The sequence below is a fragment of the Pollicipes pollicipes genome, unplaced genomic scaffold (assembly GCF_011947565.3).
Source record: "Pollicipes pollicipes isolate AB1234 unplaced genomic scaffold, Ppol_2.1 Scaffold_4219;HRSCAF=4965_pilon_pilon_pilon, whole genome shotgun sequence".
NCBI lineage: Eukaryota > Metazoa > Arthropoda > Thecostraca > Pollicipedomorpha > Pollicipedidae > Pollicipes > Pollicipes pollicipes.
Genome location: NW_023596448.1, coordinates 33,838,857 through 33,856,788, shown reverse-complemented (window position 1 = coordinate 33,856,788; position 17,932 = coordinate 33,838,857). Strand labels below are relative to the sequence as shown.

At 53.7% G+C, this 17,932-nt stretch overlaps 1 protein-coding gene and 1 long non-coding RNA gene across 2 annotated transcripts in view; one reads left to right on the top strand and one right to left on the bottom strand.

Moving 5' to 3' along the window:
• The window catches only part of LOC119095235 (dynein heavy chain 3, axonemal-like), a 13,913-nt gene extending 9,463 nt beyond the window's left edge, over positions 1-4,450 (bottom strand). The window contains exon 1 of the mRNA XM_037218103.1: positions 4,424-4,450. Coding sequence (XP_037073998.1) covers positions 4,424-4,450 — 27 coding nt within the window. The remainder of the gene's footprint in view (positions 1-4,423) is intronic.
• Positions 4,451-16,411: 11,961 nt separating this feature from the next.
• LOC119095622 (uncharacterized) lies at positions 16,412-17,930 on the top strand. Its single transcript, XR_005093928.1, has 3 exons — positions 16,412-16,449; positions 17,318-17,456; positions 17,843-17,930. It is a non-coding gene; the product is annotated as an uncharacterized LOC119095622 (long non-coding RNA).
• The last annotated feature ends 2 nt before the right edge of the window (positions 17,931-17,932 follow it).

Sequence of the window (17,932 nt, the reverse complement as noted above, 5' to 3'; positions counted from 1 at the left end):
TCTCAATCTTCTGTAGTCAAAGCAGACCTGAACATAAAAAATGAGAGTAAACTAAACCTGCGACGTTCAGTTGACTGCGGCTGACTGAGCTAGTCAAACATCGTGCGTTCGTAAAAAATCCTTTTTGCTGCAGCTTGCGTGCTGCATGTTTTAATCACATGATGCAGATGTCTTGTTGATTAATGTAGTTTTGTGTTTTTGTCTGAGTGCTTTTCCGGTATTCGGCGATGTTTCCAAGTTCTACAGAGTGCAACGAATTGTGCATTTTAGTTATGCGGGCTTGGATCTGCGCCGATGACTTATCAGATAATTAACACAAACCGGTCAAATATGAGCACCTAAAATCGGGACAAACTTACTCGACACCCGTTTTCGGAAGAACCCTTAAAATTGGCAGACCTACATTTCAACATGGATTATTCAATGGAACAATTACGAAAACCTGGCAACTGATAGCATCAATCGTCCGACGATAACTAGCAAGACAACGCTAGCTGTGAACATCCTAACGCGAGTGCCGCGCCGCAGCCCGCAGCTCGCTTCACTGTTACCGGACGGAAATTCCTGTGGCAACTTTCTATTAACCCGCACATCAGCTCGTGACCCTTATTACTGATTATACTACTTATGCCTGAAGCCACATAACATAGGCGCTACGTCGATTACTGAAGCCTGGTTGCGACCATCGATACTAAACAACATGAATGGTGCCAACGACGGCATTTTCCGCCGGGGCAGAGCAAGGAAACATATTGGCACAAAGATGAAGCTTTCCTTTCATTGGGGGACTCCAAGCCCACAAACTTTAACAGGAAAGTGGGTCAAATTCGAGGATTTTAATTTTTTGGTGTACCTTTGGTTATTTTGTAGTGTATTTGCACTTCACTGTTTCTGGTGTATTTTACCTAACTCAATATTTCCGCTCGGCCCCCTGCACCAAACCTTCTGTACGAGACTGTCCCCCTGTGGTGGAGGCTGAACGACCATGGCACGCGACATTCGCTACTGCAACTCCAGCGTCCAGACCAGAGCACAACTCGGAAGAAGAGAGAGCGTCCAGTTAGCCTGTGCCGGGCCGGAGGTCTGAGACTACCGCCGAGCCAGGGGAAGTTGGCTCCAGCTGGGACCCCCAACTTCCAGACGACGCAGGACAAAGAAAAAAATACTGTTGTGAAGGTCCCGTCAATAAAGAATGCGCGGTAAATGTTTGACCTAGGTCAAATTTGAGGTTACCAGAGGTCACCATACGTCAAAAACGGTTGTTCCGATCCATGCAGTTAACGCTTGTGTTAACACGTCGACACGGATATTGAGGGCACGGAGATAAGCGTAAGACTGTGGGAAGCCTATTCCGACCAATTATGTTTCCCACAAGGGTTAGGTCAAATCAGGTCACCGTTCAAAAGTGGCCTACCACGAGCCTACAAGAACATTCTTTTCCCATTTGCCTCCTGTCAAACTTATTTTGTCACGCGCAGCTATAGAACAAAAGCATTCCAGGAACAAACATACTATTTTGGGCTGACCTGGAGGTCAGCTAAAGTCAACTTCATATGCCATTCAAATGACAAAAATTGGAGTGCTAGCTGGGTCAATGTGATCAGCACAATGCTTTCTTATGAAAAACGCGTGTTGGACACATACAGGACTCAAAATCGCATAGCTGTTGCATTCATTATGCCTGGCCACATCGACGGATTGCAACAAATTGAGATCAGGCACATTGGTGCACGAAATTATACGTGATCAGCTCCACAAACACGATAAGGAGGTGGCCACAAGCGTCGCACTTGTTCATCTAGACTCTCCGCTACTGATAACATAGGTCTTGGACCCATGTCTTGGTCTAGGTCTAGGACCTTGGATGGCCTCATTGGGCCCTGCATGTCTTCATGCAACCTATTGTGACCTCACTAAGCATTCCAGCGTCACATAGTTTCCGTTCAGTATCATAATTATGCGTCCAAAATTATGCAATAAAACTGCCTGTTTTGAGCTCAGCATGCGTTTTGCATAAGGTGCCCATTAAAGCAAGAATGATTCGTGCCATGGTCATATACCCTGTGGTATTATGATGGTTTTTCATGTGAGTTAGTACTTTTTGATTCATAAATAAACACGAAAGCTGCACCAAAATAGATGAATGTTATAGATAAACAGCTACTGGAATTATCTCACTGTGCGCGTTCGTTTTTGACTTGTGCTAGAAAAACCTCAGAGGAAGTCAACTTCCCCCCCCCCCCCAGGTGAATCAACATCACTGCTGGTTGATTGGCAACCTCGCCAATCATGTAGCGACACGAAAGCTTTCGAGAATTTCGACCGTGTTCTGAGCAAATTGCAGACTGAATCGAATTATCACAGTGCACATTGCACGAAAAGAAGACACCGAATGAAGAAATTGGAAGCTGCAAAACTGCAATATCGGATCAAGAAATTGTTAGGTTTTAGTATATTGATCTGAAAACGAAATTTTTTGGAAAAAAACTATAAAATGTGCATGCATTCTCAAAATTTCAAGCACCACAACATTTATCATAGATGACAAAGACTTGCACACTGATAGCAAGTTTCAAGTGTTTATCTTAAGTTGTTCTGAAACACTTCGGTTGCGCGGTCGGCTAGCGCGCATGCCAATCCTGGTGAGAGGTCTTTGGCTCAAGCCTGATTTCGGTAGAGTTTTCCTTGACTGACTCCCCCAGGCGATGGTAGCCATTGGGAATGATCGCCCTGTCCTCGGATCAACACTGCGTCGACCAGCGCCCGCGGCGGTGGGGTCGTGACCTTCGGGCGATTGGCCTACCGACGAGGGGACGGCTTCGTCCTGAGAGGTCAGGAGCAGCCGCCGCACCTTCGGTGACCTGACCGCCTGACCTTCGATATGTCGGTAGAGGCCTCCGCATGCCTACGTGCCATGACAAAAATCTGACATGAAGCGCGTGGTCAAGGCCGTCCGCAAGACATCTCCCTTTTACCATGCATAGTGCAAACGGCCGGCGCTTATCACAGGTGATCTCGTCTACAACTCGTTGCACGAGGACAGCCGGCACTGCGTGCGTCGACTTCGTCAGGTGTCGAGACATTTTCGCTGACCCAGATTGCACTAACGCCTCAGTTACCCAGTGAACGTGAGTTTCTGGTGAGCGTAATTGTCGGCAACTCTCCGATCCAGATCCAACACACCGACATCCAACTCGGTCGCTGCAGTGACCATCATCTGTAAACTTCTACCTTGAACATGAACGCAACAGGCAAACGGAAAAACGGAGGAAAGAAATGGCGCGTGTAACGATCGGCAGACGAACAATAATATGGTTGTACAAAATTGCGGCCAGCTGGAGCGATGCCTTGGCGCCATTTTACTCCAGATGAACAGTGGGATGCGCTCTTGGCCACCGTGTGAACAGCTGCTTGATAAGCTTTCCCCGATAGCGGGAGGTTCACATCCACAGCCCGGTAGCTCTCTCGGTGTCATGACACCACTGTGGAGGTCATCACACAGCAATGCGCCCATCGTCGCAACCACGGATGTGCAAGCAGCTGGATCGTCGGGAACGTGCCGCCAGCCTATTCGACCGTCGCGAAGACATCTAACGACGCACGGAGACGACGAGGCTCAGAAGCGAGCAGAGCCATCACGTCATTCGTGGCATCATCGGCGACAGGAGGCGATGGCTAACAAAGCTGCCGGATGAGATCGCAGCCGGCCAACCGGCTCGTCGCTTTCATCATGAGGGAAATATCCGACACGGTATTGTCAGCAACTCGGGTGGGCGCACGGGACTTGCGTGTTACATAAGTGTACGCCGGCTCCTCCACCTACGACATGCTTCCGACATGAACGCTTTGATACGATGGTATCGATGGTGCGCGATGTTACTATTGAATTGCTCGTGGCTGCGATGGCGTGATGCGTCACAGTGCTGAGGTTTGTCTACTGGTTCTAATGCAAGTATTACATATACCGCATATTATTGACAGCGGTTTTGCCTCGGGGATAATGCCGTTGAGGTGGGAGATACCACATGTGGGATTCATTGCTAGATCTGGCCACACCAGGCAACTTCATGCTATTTCGCTCATTCCTTAAGAGCGCGTGCTGAACAAGAGCCTGGCGTGCGACAAGCTAATGACGTCCTTAACATCGCCTGTACTAACATATTGGGCCTGCCGGGCTTTGCAGGAGTCATCTAACTGAAACGACAATCCTGAGTATTTCTGATAGCATGTTCGAACCATGGATGCTGGCCAGGTAGCGTTGGTACTATTAGCTCGGCTTTAAAGGTCCTCCGTGACGTCACTTCTTGCTACTGGGAGCGCCGAGGCTCCACGACGTGCCGCGCCCATGGTTATTCCATTACCCTCAGCAGCACTCACAATCTACAAAAGGTTGAAACTCGAGAAACTGCGTTCACCCCGATACCCGCAGCATGTACCAGCGCTTGTCCATGACTTCTATTGTGTAAGGTACATTGGAAAATCGCATAATTGACATTCTGGCATCCCACAGCCGATACAGCGCGCGGATTGACTGTCAAATGCATGCCACAGGAGACCCACGGAAGCCAAGAAAACTCGTAACAGTCGTGAGAAAACTGTGAATTACTGTGCAAATGGCTCACTGTTGAATTACTGTGCAAATGGCTCAACTGTTGAATTACTGTGCAAATGGCTCAACTGTTGAATTACTGTGCAAATGGCTGAACTGTTGAATTACTGTGCAAATGGCTCAACTGTTGAATTACTGTGCAAATGGCTCACACACACAACGGGATGAAGCAGAGCACATCAAAGGACCAGGCGGTATCTAGCTCTTTGTAACGTCAAGGCATCAGGAACCTATGCCTGGTGCAGGTCCGCTTCGGTGATCCGTTTTGACCTATCACCACAGTGGAAAGAGGCGTGATAACCCTGGCGTTATTGCATGTGAAAACATATATATATATATATATATATATATATATATATAATATATATATATATATATATATATATATATATATAACCACATAGGGCTAGGGAGAGCGAAACGGCCCAAGGGAAAGTAGCGTCTTTGAAACAACGTTATTCACTGAAAAGATTTAGGTATGTTCGGGTTTACGAACCTTCTAACGGAACATTGTCGGGATCGGGCACGCCTCAACGCACCAATCACCGGGTGCGGCAGGACAACGTGAATCCAAACACGGTCAAAAATGAAAAAATCCAGCCCATGTTTGCCCGAGAACGCTCATCCTTTTGCAGAACCGACTAGTGAAACAAATAACGTAAAACAGTTGTTATGCCTCAAAAGTTCGCAATCTCTGGAACAAAACCAGTGACGACCGGGGTTGCAGAGTTTGTAAAAACGAACGGCGTTGGCCCCGGCAGGCAACACCAGACGGCTCTCGCGCCGTTCACGTAAGAACGACCGCCGTGAAGTCTTCCGAAAGTCTTTCAAAAGAAGCTCAAACCACCCAAGATTAGGCTGGGACGTTTTTTTACAATGGGGGAGATGCCTTCTGTTCGAATTAACAGTCACAGCAACAAGAAACAGAGATCCTACCTTGGATCGTCCAGGGATCCCAGGCCGCAAGTCTGTCAGTGTGGATTCCGGGAGGCCGTGACGGTAAAGAACACTTCTCGGTCAGCGACCTGGCCACGGCTTCTGCCGATTTGTCTGGAATGGTAGCCAGCTACACACTTTTGCTCAGGCCCAGTGCGAACAGAACGTATCGATTACCCTGCTCTGTGATCTCACGTCCGAACGGTCCCATCAGGCCGGCAGCGACGTGCTGCCAAAGAGCTGCGGGCTGCGTCGTCATTTCCAACGACGCCGTGAAACAGCGTTGCGTGTTGTTTGAACGGCAGGAGCCAAATAGCCTTACGGTAGTTCCTGACATCCTGCTCCATTTCCCATGAAATGTTTCCGGTCCACTGCAGCAGCTGACAGGTCCTTCCAGTCTCCCAGTCCGAAATGGCCAAACTAGTCATGCTGGAGACTCAAAACGCGTGGAATGAGACCTTTCGGGACCAGCGTCTCATTTATACCTGCTTTGACGACGACTAACAAACCGCTGCCCTGATCAATGACCGGTTCAAAACCGCCCTGCCGGCACCGACGGCTATGTGGACCCTCCACCCGGTTGAGGCGCGCTTCCATGCGCAGTACGCTGGCCGCCCCGTCCCGCTCCTGAGCATCTCGCAACCCCCCCCCCCCTTCCCCCCCCCCCGACCAGGTGGATGAGATCATGTGGCTGAGACTGCGGCACTGGCTGCGCTGCGCAGATCATCACGCGAGATAAAGCATCCGTGTGTTGGTTTTTCCTAGCTTTTCTGAAATGTATAGAAAATTGAACTCCTCAATCTTCTCAACCCAGTACGCGTGCCCGCCCTCTCGGATCTTTTGTGTTGCGTAACCGCTGAAGCCAGCGGTGGTCAGTGAGCCACTTGATGCGCGCGCAAAGCAGGTGCAGATGGAATTCCCTCAAAGCAAAAACAAAAATGAGCACCGGCTTACCTCAAATGTACCAGCTCTTCTCACTATCAGACAAGGTCTTTGAGGCAAAGCTCACCGGCCTATTGACTCCTGGTTGGTCCCCCTGCGACAGAAAACATCCAAAGCCAAAATCCAGTGTATCCGTGCCAGCCTCAGGTTCTTGCTGCGTGTCTAGCAAATGTAAGAGCGAGGTCGTGCCGAGGGCATGCCTCAGTTCCTGAAAGGCATTGACTTTCCTTTCATCCCACTGGAGCTTGGTCCTTTAGAGATTGTATGCAGCGGAACTGCCACAGCCTAGAGATTGGCGCGAAATCGTTGTAAGTCATTGCACAGCCCAAGAAATTGTTTCAACTGCTTGGTTGCCTGTGGTCACGGCCAGTCCTTGATGACCTCAACCTTGTCTGCACCTGGCTCGAGACCTGAGGATGGCACAACGTGCCCAAGGAACCTTATCAGACGCCTGCAGAGCACCATCCTCTTACTCTCTACAGTCAAACCCGTACAACTCAGCCTTACGAACATGGTTCGCAGCAGGTGCAGGTGCTCTATTTCAGTTTTTGCACCGGCCAAGCTATCTAGGCATTCCTTGACAGATGGTATGTAGCAGATCTCGCCCATCGTCTTGCTGTCTAACGCACGGAAGTTCACCACACAACGAAAAGTACCATCTCACTTCTCAAACACCAAAATGGGTGACGACCAAGGGTAACTGGTACGCTGGATTAGCCCGAGGGCCTCCGTGTCAACGATAAGCCCCCGCACTTCTGGTCTCAAATGATATGGGGTCCTTCTTGGCCAAACTGCAACAGGTGGCGACCCGCCGGTGTTGATGTCGAAATGGGCGCGATGTGCTCGTCCCAGCTCAGCATCAGAATTTGCGAACACGTCCAGACACCCGTGAAATAGACTCTTCAGTTTCCTGTGACTGACCTGGTTGACTTCCGCTTCAGCCAAATCAACGTGTACCACTCCGACCCGTGTAGGCCTGTCACTCCCTACTGGAGCCGTCTCCATGTCTTCAACCTCATCAACGACGGAATGGATACAAGGACGGACAGAATCTGATCCGGGGTTTTTCCACGAGAATTGGAATGCGGCTAATCCACTCCAGGCCTGGCCAGGCAGGGACTAACTGAAATCCCGTAACGTTCCACTTGTCGAGCATCCGGATCAAACATAACATCTCGGGAAATCGACTCCAAATCCTCAGCTTGCGCGTAAATCATCCTTTTAGAAAAAGGTTTTGCCGTTCAATCAGATACAAGGTGCACAGAAACTGGATGCGTCGGAGTGCCTACTCCTCCAACTGTGTGCGAAAATGCCCTAAATACAGCACCCGCTCGGTGTAGTTTACTTGGACGGACTTGAACAACGTCAGAGCATCATTTCCAAGGATGGCCGAAGCAGGCAAATCTTCCACCATCAGTGCCTGAGCGTCATTTATCGTTGCCGGACCGACCGAAGCGTTTGCCGAAATCATACCAACACGTTTCAATGTCGTGTGATTGGCTGCGATCGGGTGTACAGCCGCTGGGTTGAGTGGAAACGAGCTGACCCCCGGAAGAGATGCCGACACACAGGTGGCCACTGCTCCCGTATCAACCAACCACGTACAATCCACTGTCGCATTGCGACCACGCACATGAAGCAAACGTACTTGCGAATTGCGAGGACCTTTGACCTCTGGATCCGGTTACCACCGGTCCCGCGGTAGTAATCCTCCTCAGTTTAAAGCCTGAGGACAGTCATGCTGGTTGTGCCCAAACTCACAACGCCAGCAGACCACGGGTGCCGGTGACCCCCGGCCGGGACCAGATGGAGCCTGGGTACACTCCACCTACCGGTGGTCAGAAGGACTGCATGTCTAACATCGCGCTCGCCTGCCCCTGAAACCAGCCCGGCCCGACCCGGACGCCGGCCAGCCCGCTATGTCGCGCAGCTGCCCTCCCCGTGGGCACGCTCCTGTGGGCCGGCCGCGCAGCTGACCTTGGCCGGGTCACGTGACGGTCTCTCGCCCTGCTGAGCCGGCCACTGGCTGACCCGTCCGGCTCCGAGTGACGTCACGCCGCCCCCGGCGATAGCACCAGCCGGCCAGCTGACCCGGCCGCAGCGCGGGTCTCGGAACACGGCACGAGCAAGCTCGGTCCACCTCGTCACGGGGATGATCAGCCGCTCCCTTCTCTACCGCAGGACCCCTCCACAATGTGACTGACCTCAGCCGGCGAGCGACGGACAGCCTCCTCACTCTGTTTTGTATGTATCATCATATCAACGTCAATGCCGGGATACAAGAGCCGTAACCGCGCCGCAATATAGGATTAAATGTCATTCAAGAACTGACTCCTCAAGATAGCTGCTCCGACAGACGTGTCAGGCCCCGAGTCAGGGAATGCGCCACGAAACAATGAGAGTAGATCGGAAAGAAACGTGCCTTATGCCTCGGAAGGGCTGCTTACGTCGCTGATTAAGCCGGTCCTGATACCAGCTCTGGGACGGACCGAGCTGCCGACACGCTGCCGACTTCGCGCTCTGAACATCCTCTGTGTCCTCTTCTGACAGTGGACCCATCACCACAATCCGCGAACCGAGGCCAACAAGCGCCTTCCACATCGCCTTCTTCTCATTCACCACTGTCATCCGAAAGGCATCCAACCGTCGCAAGAAGTCTTCCAGCTCTTCCCCACCACCCTACACCAATTTCTCCCGCGACTCCATTTGGCACGCCCTTCTCCTTGCCACCAGCGTGACATCCGCGCGCTCTCACCGGAAGCAGAAGACCGACGTCCCGGTGACCGCTGACCGGCGGCCGGTCAGCCCCCGCCTCCGGCGGTCGGCCGCAGAGGCGCGCCCAGCCGCGCGCACCAGCACGCACTACACCACAGCACGATGTTTCTCGACTGATGTCGCCGATTCACACGGAACATGCTTTCTTCCCCGGCCTGATCTCGTTTGGTGACGCTCAACATCATGTTCTGCTGTCTTGTCCCGTTCGGTCACGCGCAGCATTGCCTTAGAGAAGATTTGTTTAAGGTGAGGTGGTCACATATTTTAGTGTTCGGTATCGCAAATTGTTTTGCCATCTTCGTGGGAGATTACACGAAGGAATGTCAATTGCAGCTTTCTGTTTGCATGTTCAGTTCGAATGGCTACTGCTCATGAAGATATTTTGACCCGAGTTAGCCGAGATGGGTTAAGCAAGCCCTCTGTACATTTGAGCACGCTCGGGTGCGAGTCAGTAGTTCTACTTTCAGCTTCATTGCACCACACTGCTTATGAAGTTGCGGGCAACTGGTATGATCCTGACACATGCTGAGCGTTGAAGGCTGTTCGTCCCCATAATGGGTAGGAGACGCCAACCTTTTTCATGACGTTACCCGCATTTTAATGCACCTCCACCGCACGTTTGACGGGCAAGAAAAAGTTCACATGTTAACAATGCATAAGGTACATCCACGTCCTCCCTGAGGTGCCAGCTTCCGAACAACCTGGTACGCCAACCTCTCTTGCATCTACACAGTCGTAGAATGTGCTGCATTGCTGAAAGCATGACGGCGATTAAATAAAAGGCTCATACAAACTGACCGATGTCCTCTGATAAGCAGTGCATACAAAGGGATTGAGTTCGATGTTGTTGCAATGTGCATGTTTGGCTACGCTGCACAAAACGAGCTAAAATTTTACTGCTTCAGTACTGCGGAGAGAGCTGGCTGCCAAATACCATCAAGTGTACGGAACAAGTATTGGGACAAATATTACGCACGAGACTTTTCCGACTTCCACAGCATATGTGTTGTGTAAAATTTCTATGTTTTGGAGTTCTGTGCGCGTGTGGTCGGGCTTTTACGACTTTTGTGATTATGATGTAAAATCAAAGCAAGGTAGGACCTTTGCTTGGTCGAGCCATAAGCAAGGCCTGAAAGACTACATAGCGATACGAAGAGGAGGTGTCAGAAGCGGATATGACGATGAGTGCCTCGTTATTAGAGATCGTCGAGCATTACCAGAAAAAGGTCGAAAGGTACAGCGATGAGGACAAGGTGAGCACTTTATAACACATTTAGCACACACAGTAGTTTGCTTTCTTCTGTATAAGTGCTAAGTCTTCGTGTTTCGGTTCAACATGTGTGTGCTTTGCCTAATTCCATCCATTTGAGCAGCTTTCCAAATTTTGCTTAGATGTAGGTTATGCCAGATTCAACAGGGTTGAACATGATAACATGGGATTTGCTGCAGGGGAAAAGTGGGACATTTGTATGCCAACTATGAAGAATTTAGTATAATGCCTTCAATTGTGAAATGTTAAAGCCTTACAGACTTTCACTTTCAGTAACTGATTTTGTGATTCTGTGCAGCTCTCATGCTTGGGATTAGGATGTATTTCTCCTGTTGGCTGAGCCACTATAATCTATGTTTGTGAAACAGATATTTATGTCTGCTAATCATCCTCAGAGATTATCCACTTACATCCAGCAGATGCAGAAGTTATCTCTCAATTTTGTACCACATGCACCATGCATAGCATACAGTCCTAGGCAGGCATACCAAAAATATTCTGTAGCCAACTGTGCTCTGGGAATGATTTTGGATTCTCACTTAGCACTGATTTTTTTTTTAGATAATTGTCCATGTTGGCAGTGCCAAGCACCTTCCTGTAAGATTTTGCAAGATACCAGATAATTATCAAGACCAGCTGTTGGTCTTGTGTATATTTGATGTCATTTAGAGGAAGAAAATCAGCTTGTTGCAGTTGTTTAATGCCTCTTGTGACAGGGGTCTAAGGATGCCAAGGCCCATGTAATTTTGCAATCATATGAAATACCATTAACCTGCTGTTTGGTGTAAATGTCATTCAGGCAGTGATAAATGCCCAACTCTCACAGGCTTTTGCAATCACTTAAGGCCTAGCCAAAGCTGTTTTGATTTGTTTGCATGCATCTCAGTCATAACACCACCAAATTTGGAAATATTTGAGCCTTGGTACACACATGCGCTTCTACTGTTTTCATGAGTTCTTTATCATGAGCATACTTGAGCAGCATTTAAAAATAATGTTTAGTACATAAAAAGTTAGTTGCAACTTTAATTGCATTAAGTTTTTTTTTCAAATGGAGGTTTAAACAAGGTCATGTTCCTGAGCCACCTTACCATGATTATTTGCAGTCATGTTCAGTTTTGTCCATTCTTGTCCATGCATTTGCGCTATCATTGCTGACACAGTTGGTGTGTTCTTAGCTGTTAAGTCTGATTATCTAACCAATTATTTTATGTCTGCTATATGGTATATACATATACCAAGGCCCAGAATATGTGTCACACTTAAAAACTGTACCTGAGTAACTTTGTCAAAACAAAGTGAGGCTAGACGAAAAAGTGAGCTGTATAAACATTAAATGCACCAATCCATCATATCGGATGACAATATTTCAGGTGAAGAGCATTGTCTTACACCATATAGCAGACATAAAATAATTGGTTAGATAATCAGACTAACAGCTAAGATATATATATATATATATATATATATATATATATATACATATATAATATATATACCTATATATACTATATATATATATATACATATCTATATATATACATATCTATATAAGGCTCATGTTATTTTGTGCATCTTGCATTATGGGTTTGGCTATTTCTGGCTATGCTATATAAAGCTTTTAGGTGATATTATAAGACCTAGATTAAAGAATAGACTGAGGCCATGGTCAGAAGCTCCACCACAAGTGTAGCACAACAACAAGCCACAGTAACCAACACCGCAGACAACGTGCAAGCAGTCTCCCCCAACGCTTTGCTCTTTGCATCCCCAGATCCTGCACTGCTTCAGCAAGCTGCAGAGGCTGCCCATCACGGTGGACGTGTTGTCGCGCACCGGCGTGGGCAAGACGGTGAACGCCTTCCGGCGCGATCCGGGCCCGGTCGGGCTCAAGTCGCGGGAGCTTGTCTCCAAATGGAAGCGCATCTTCGACGACAACGAGCAGGCCGAGCGGGCCAGCGCGCGCAGCGCTTCGCCGGCCGCCAGCGTACGGCAGCGAGCGCATGGAGATCGACGAGGCGCGCGCGCGCGAGGAGCAGCGCCAGCGCGAGGCGGAGGAGGAGGAGCAGCGCCAGCGCGAGGCGGAGGAGGAGGAGCGGCGCCAGCGCGAGCTGGCCGAGGCCGAGGCCGAGCGGGAGGCGCAGGCGGCCGCTGAGGCCGAGCGGCGCGCGCGCGACGAGAAGCGGCGCCGCCGCGAGGGAGCGCGCGCGGCCGCGAGGAGGCGGCCGGCCCCGAGCAGCGAGCACCGGCACAAGGAGCGCGACCCCGCGCCGAGAGCAGGCACCGCAAGGAGAGCAAGCACCGTCGGCACGAGCCGGCGCCGGTGAACGGCCACGATCCCGCCGCCTCGCCCAGCCCGGACACCGCCGGCGGCGGTGACCGCGACCAGCGATCGCGACCGTGATCGTGACCGTGACCGCGACCGTGATCGTGACCGCGACCGTGACCGCGACCGCGACCGCTGACCGTGACCGCGACCGTGACCGTGAAGGGCGACCGCGCAAGCATGGAAAGGAGCGGGATCGGCGAGACGTCGGCGCCTCGCCCGACGGCGCGGCGCCGACGCCGAAGGTCAACGGCGAGGCGGCGCGCAAGGAGCGGCACCACGGCAGCAAGCACAAGTCGTCGCGGCGCTGATCGGGACCGCTCGGAGCAGGGGGCGGCTGGCGCGGCCGGCCCCGGCCCTCCGCGAGGTTCGACTTCCTCGGCCAGCCCAGCAGCGGCGGCGGCGACGAGGAGACCGGTGGCGCATCCTTCGCGGCCCGCGGCTCGGTGAGTGGGTGCAGCTTGTACCAGGGGAGACTAATTCATGTCACCAGACCTCTGGTCTCCTCCTGCCACCTCCGCCCCCAGCATGCTTCCTTTGCTGCTGATGCGTTGCCGTTTGACCCTTGTGTTTTCACGTTCTGACCTGTCCGTCCGATTTTCCGTGCCGGGAGTGCACAGATGCTGGGTTGACCGCCATCTGGCTCGATGCTGGCTGGTCGGTGTTGAGCGAGGAAAAGGGCTGCAGTCTTGGTGGTCTCAAGACACGTGTGCAGTAACATGCAAGATGCCAGCATCCTTGGCACTCAACAGTTTAAAGTTTACCCACGCTGCTGTCTAGGGATAGATGTGGCTGATTGTTTACTTTTTGTCTTTTTCCGGTTCTTTGAGACGATTGGCTGCTAAGGATGTGTTACACTAGCCAGCCTCGCCTCGTTGTCGGGGTTATCTCCCGTGTGCAGGGGAAGCAGTTATACATCGATGAGTGCTTCGTGGCTGATCGGTTCGCTCATAACTGGGGATTCGCCCAATCTCACGCAGGCGGCTCCGACTCAGTCGTGCGGAAGAAGAAGAAGAAGTCCAAGTCGTCCTCATCAAAGTCGTCGTCTTCGCTGAACTCCTCTGGTTCTGTGAGTAGCTCTTCCCGGTTACGCTTTGAGTTGTTCCTCGTTGGCCTGGGTCGGATTCACTCTTCCACGCGCTGACCGGGATACCGTTAGTGTCGCCCGATTTCGCTGTGCTGGTCTGAGATTCGGGTCAGTCTGCTGCTGGAACTGGCAGTTGCGTGTCGGGTAAGATTATGTCGAGCATGCAAAGCTGCGTTTCGTCGCGTTACAGCATATCATTATATACCTAACCGTTTCTGAATGTTCTGGTACGCACCAAACCTCACTAGTGGTTGTACAGTTTGCGCGCTGTGTCTGATAGGTATTTCCACGCGCTGAATTCCAATTTACCACTGAACGGACAGTGCACGTATCATGTAAATATCGCTGGTCTTTGAGGGCGCCGGTGCTGCGGCCGCAGCCTGTCTGTGCATCCGCTGCCGGTTCCCCCCCCCCCCCCCCGTACTGATACAGAGGGCCGTGGCCACTGTGCTGTCCCCGGCTGTCACTTTGGCTGCATCTTTGATTCCCCCTCGAAATACCTCATTACTCTAGTCCCGTTCCTGGGTCCAGGCGTGTAGTGCACGAGCGACGAGCAATCGCGCCCTGACCCCGCCGCCGCTCCCCGCTCTCCTCTGACCCAGCCGCCGCGCCTCGCTCTTCCCTGGCTGACCCCGCTCTCGCTCGGCAGCTGGTGGAGGCGGGCCCGGCCATCGCCGCCGCCGCCGCCGCCGGCGCTCGAGGTGCTGGACGCGCTGCCAGAGATCTCGGGCCACTACCGGCCACTGCCGCGCGCGCCCGGCCGCCGGCCGGCCCGCCGCCAAGCGCACCCTGGACGAGGAGGAGGCGTTGGCCGCCGTGCTCGGCGCCAAAAACAAACGGTGAGGGGAAGAGGGAGGGTGGGGAACAGCGGCGGTGCCAGGAACACGTGGTGAGGGGAGTCGGCGAACGGGAGGGGGAGGCTGTGAGGGTGGGCAGGGGCGGTGTCAGGAACGCAAGGCGAGGGGATCGTCTGACCGTCTTGTCGCTGCTTCCGTGACCGATGTTCTCCGCCTACGTCAGCCCGTCGACCAGCGCTCTCCGTGCCCAGGAGCGGCTTCCGTGGCCGATATTCTCCACTTACGTCAGCCCGTCTGACCAGCGCTCTCCGTGCCCATGAGCGGCGCGTCGCGCTGTGTCTGACCGTCCGTGCCCCTGTGTCTGACATCCGTGCCCCTGTGTCCAGGACCAAGTGTACTCTGGCGCGCGCAGCGCCGGCTGGTCCCGCGTGCCGACAACTGGTGGACATCTGCCTGCGCAGCCTACAGGAGAACAATCGACTGTGATGCCCACCCTGCCTGGCGTGTGCCGGACAACGGCAGTCGAGCCGCTCCGTGTCGGTGACTCAAGGGCGAACTCAGGGGGGCAGATACACAGAGTTCTAGCGGAAGGTACTTCTGCTACGTCCTTTCTGACTGTGTTTGATGCAGGTGGCATTGTGTTTGCGCCTGAATCAGGGGCTCATGTTTTCGTGTGGTGCCTGGCCGGGCATCTCCCCGCAGCCGCAGGTAGAGCCCACATCACATTGGACGCCCGATCGCTGGGCTGCTGGTCTCGAGCCCCCCGAATCCACCGGCGCACGTGCTCGCGGCGCCTGCCTGCCGGACTGACGGCGCCCGCCCGCCGCCCGCAGACCTGGAGTACACGGTGCGTTGCCGTACGACATCTTGATGGCCGGTGCTGGATAAGTGCTCGGCCGGCCAGCTGCACAACATCGATTACTACAACTCCTACCTGCTGGAGGACACGGAACCCCTCTGGAAGGCGCTGGGCACAAGGATTTCCGCGCCGAGCACCCGCCAGGAGATGGAGACGTGGCGCGAGATGCATATCGTGAGTCTCCTCCGGCCGCCCTGCGCTGGACCCGGTGTGTGTGGGGGGGGGGGGGGGGGGCTTTCGGGACTCGGGGCTCAGACTCGGGGCTCGGGACTCGGGATTCGGGGCTCGGGACTCGGGGCAGACCCGATGGGGTAGCGGTCTCTGCTTGGTCGGTGGGCCAGGGATGCTGATGCCTCAGCCGAGCGGCGGTGTTATCGTTGCTTCATGGCGATGTTCATGGTCCGGTGGCGGCTTCGGTATTGGGCTGGGTGGGTCGTTTGGTGGCCACCTCGCTGTGCCAGTGACTGGTGCCTGGTCTGGTCTGGTCTGGTCTGGTGGTTGGTTTGGTCAGTGTGCGGCTGCTGGTAACTGTGTCTGTCCGTTCTGAGCGAGCACAGCGGCCTGTTGCCTGTTGACCATACCTGCTGTATCCCTTTAACACGTGCGTAATCCCCGCGGCACGAGCCAACGCGCCCGAGCGCGCTCGCCGCGGCACACAACACGGCCGGCCCGTGACGCGCGGCCGTGTCCGCCGGCAGCGCTGCGCGGAGGAGCGCGAGATCAAGTACAACAAGCTGCGCTCCATCATCGAGGGCAAGCGCCAGGAGTCGCTGGCCAGCAGCCGCAAGACCAAGGTGGCCTACGAACACACAGTGGCCAAACCGCCGAGGAACGTCGCCAGGAAACAGGTGCGAGGCGCCGACGGCGCGCGCTGCGGCGCCGGCCGAGGCGGCGGGAGCGGCGCTGAGGCGGGCTGGTGCTGTGAGCGTGGTAGCTGCGCCGCGTCTTAGGAGGGGTTGCCGCACCTGGTGGTGTAATTCACGTGTGTCGCTGGGATGGTGGCAGGATTGCGCCTGGTGGCCTCATGGGCGAGAGTTTAAAGCAGAAGCCGTTGACGTCCGTATTGACTGTGTGGCTGGATGGTGTCGCGCGTCTGTGAGTAAGCCGTTGTTCCTGTGCGGAACAATGGTCTCCCATGTGCGTCTGGTGAGGTGGCATACTGGTCGCGTTGGGCTGTCCTTGATAGCGACCCTGAGCCGTTATACCACGTCGCCTTCTGGCCCGGTACGTCTCCGTGACCTCTGACCCGATACGCTTCCATGACCTCGCGGGCCCGGTGCGCCTCGGAGACCTTTAACCTGGTACGCCCCCATGACCTCTGACCCGGTGCGTCTCCGGGACCACTGACCCGATACGTCTCTGTGACCTCTGACCCGGCACGCCTCCGTGACCTCTGATTCGATACGCCTCTGACCTCTGACCGGGTGCCTCTGACCAGACACGTGCCTGGAGCCCCAAGAATATACCAGGATCCCATAAGCACAAAATTTTGGGGCCCTGGATCTACCCTTGGGATCCAGACATGTGTCTGCTGCTGGCCCTCCGCAGCTTCAGAACCTTTTTGACCCGGCGCGCTCCTGTAGTCTCCAGACCTGGTGTCTCCCGTTCCCTCTGACCAAGCGTTCCTCTGTGACCTCAAACCCATTGGCCCCTTGGCCTGTGACCTCTGACACCCTCCCTGACCTGCCGCCTGACCCCGCCGGCCGCCTCCGACAGGCGAAAAACGGCACGGCTGTGGCGGTGGCCATGCCGATGCCCAACTCCATGGCGGCCGGCGGGGCGAGACAGCCGCGGCCAGCGCCTGGCGCCGACCCTACTAGCCGGCCGGCGGCGCCCGGACGCACCGCCGCCCCGCGTGAGTGCCGCCGCCGGCCGCGGTCGGCCGCCGGGGGAGAGGGCGAGTCGACCGCGCTGGACTTGAATTTCCTTCACCCTGGGGTTTGCTCGCAACAGTATTTTCTCCCCGCGGTGAAGCTCTGCATGCAGAAAGCGTGCCACCAGCGAGCTCGAAGATACTGATATATTTTATAAGTTTTGTGTTCGGGCTTATTTTTGACATTTTTTGGCGAGCCAGATTCGGATGGGACATTGTCACTTTGTTGTTCATTCATTCACATTTGTTATATCTGTCACTTCACGCTGGTCATAATTGCCTAAAATTTATGGAACATGACGTTTCAGCCGCCCCTCCCCCTTACTCAATTTTTGTTCGACTGCTGATGAACCTTTCTGTCTTTGCAGAGAAGAAAAAGGCACCTCTCATGGCGAAGGTCTTGCGAGCGATGGGGCGACGGTGAGGCGCCGCGTCTGATTGGCCGTCCGGTTTAACGA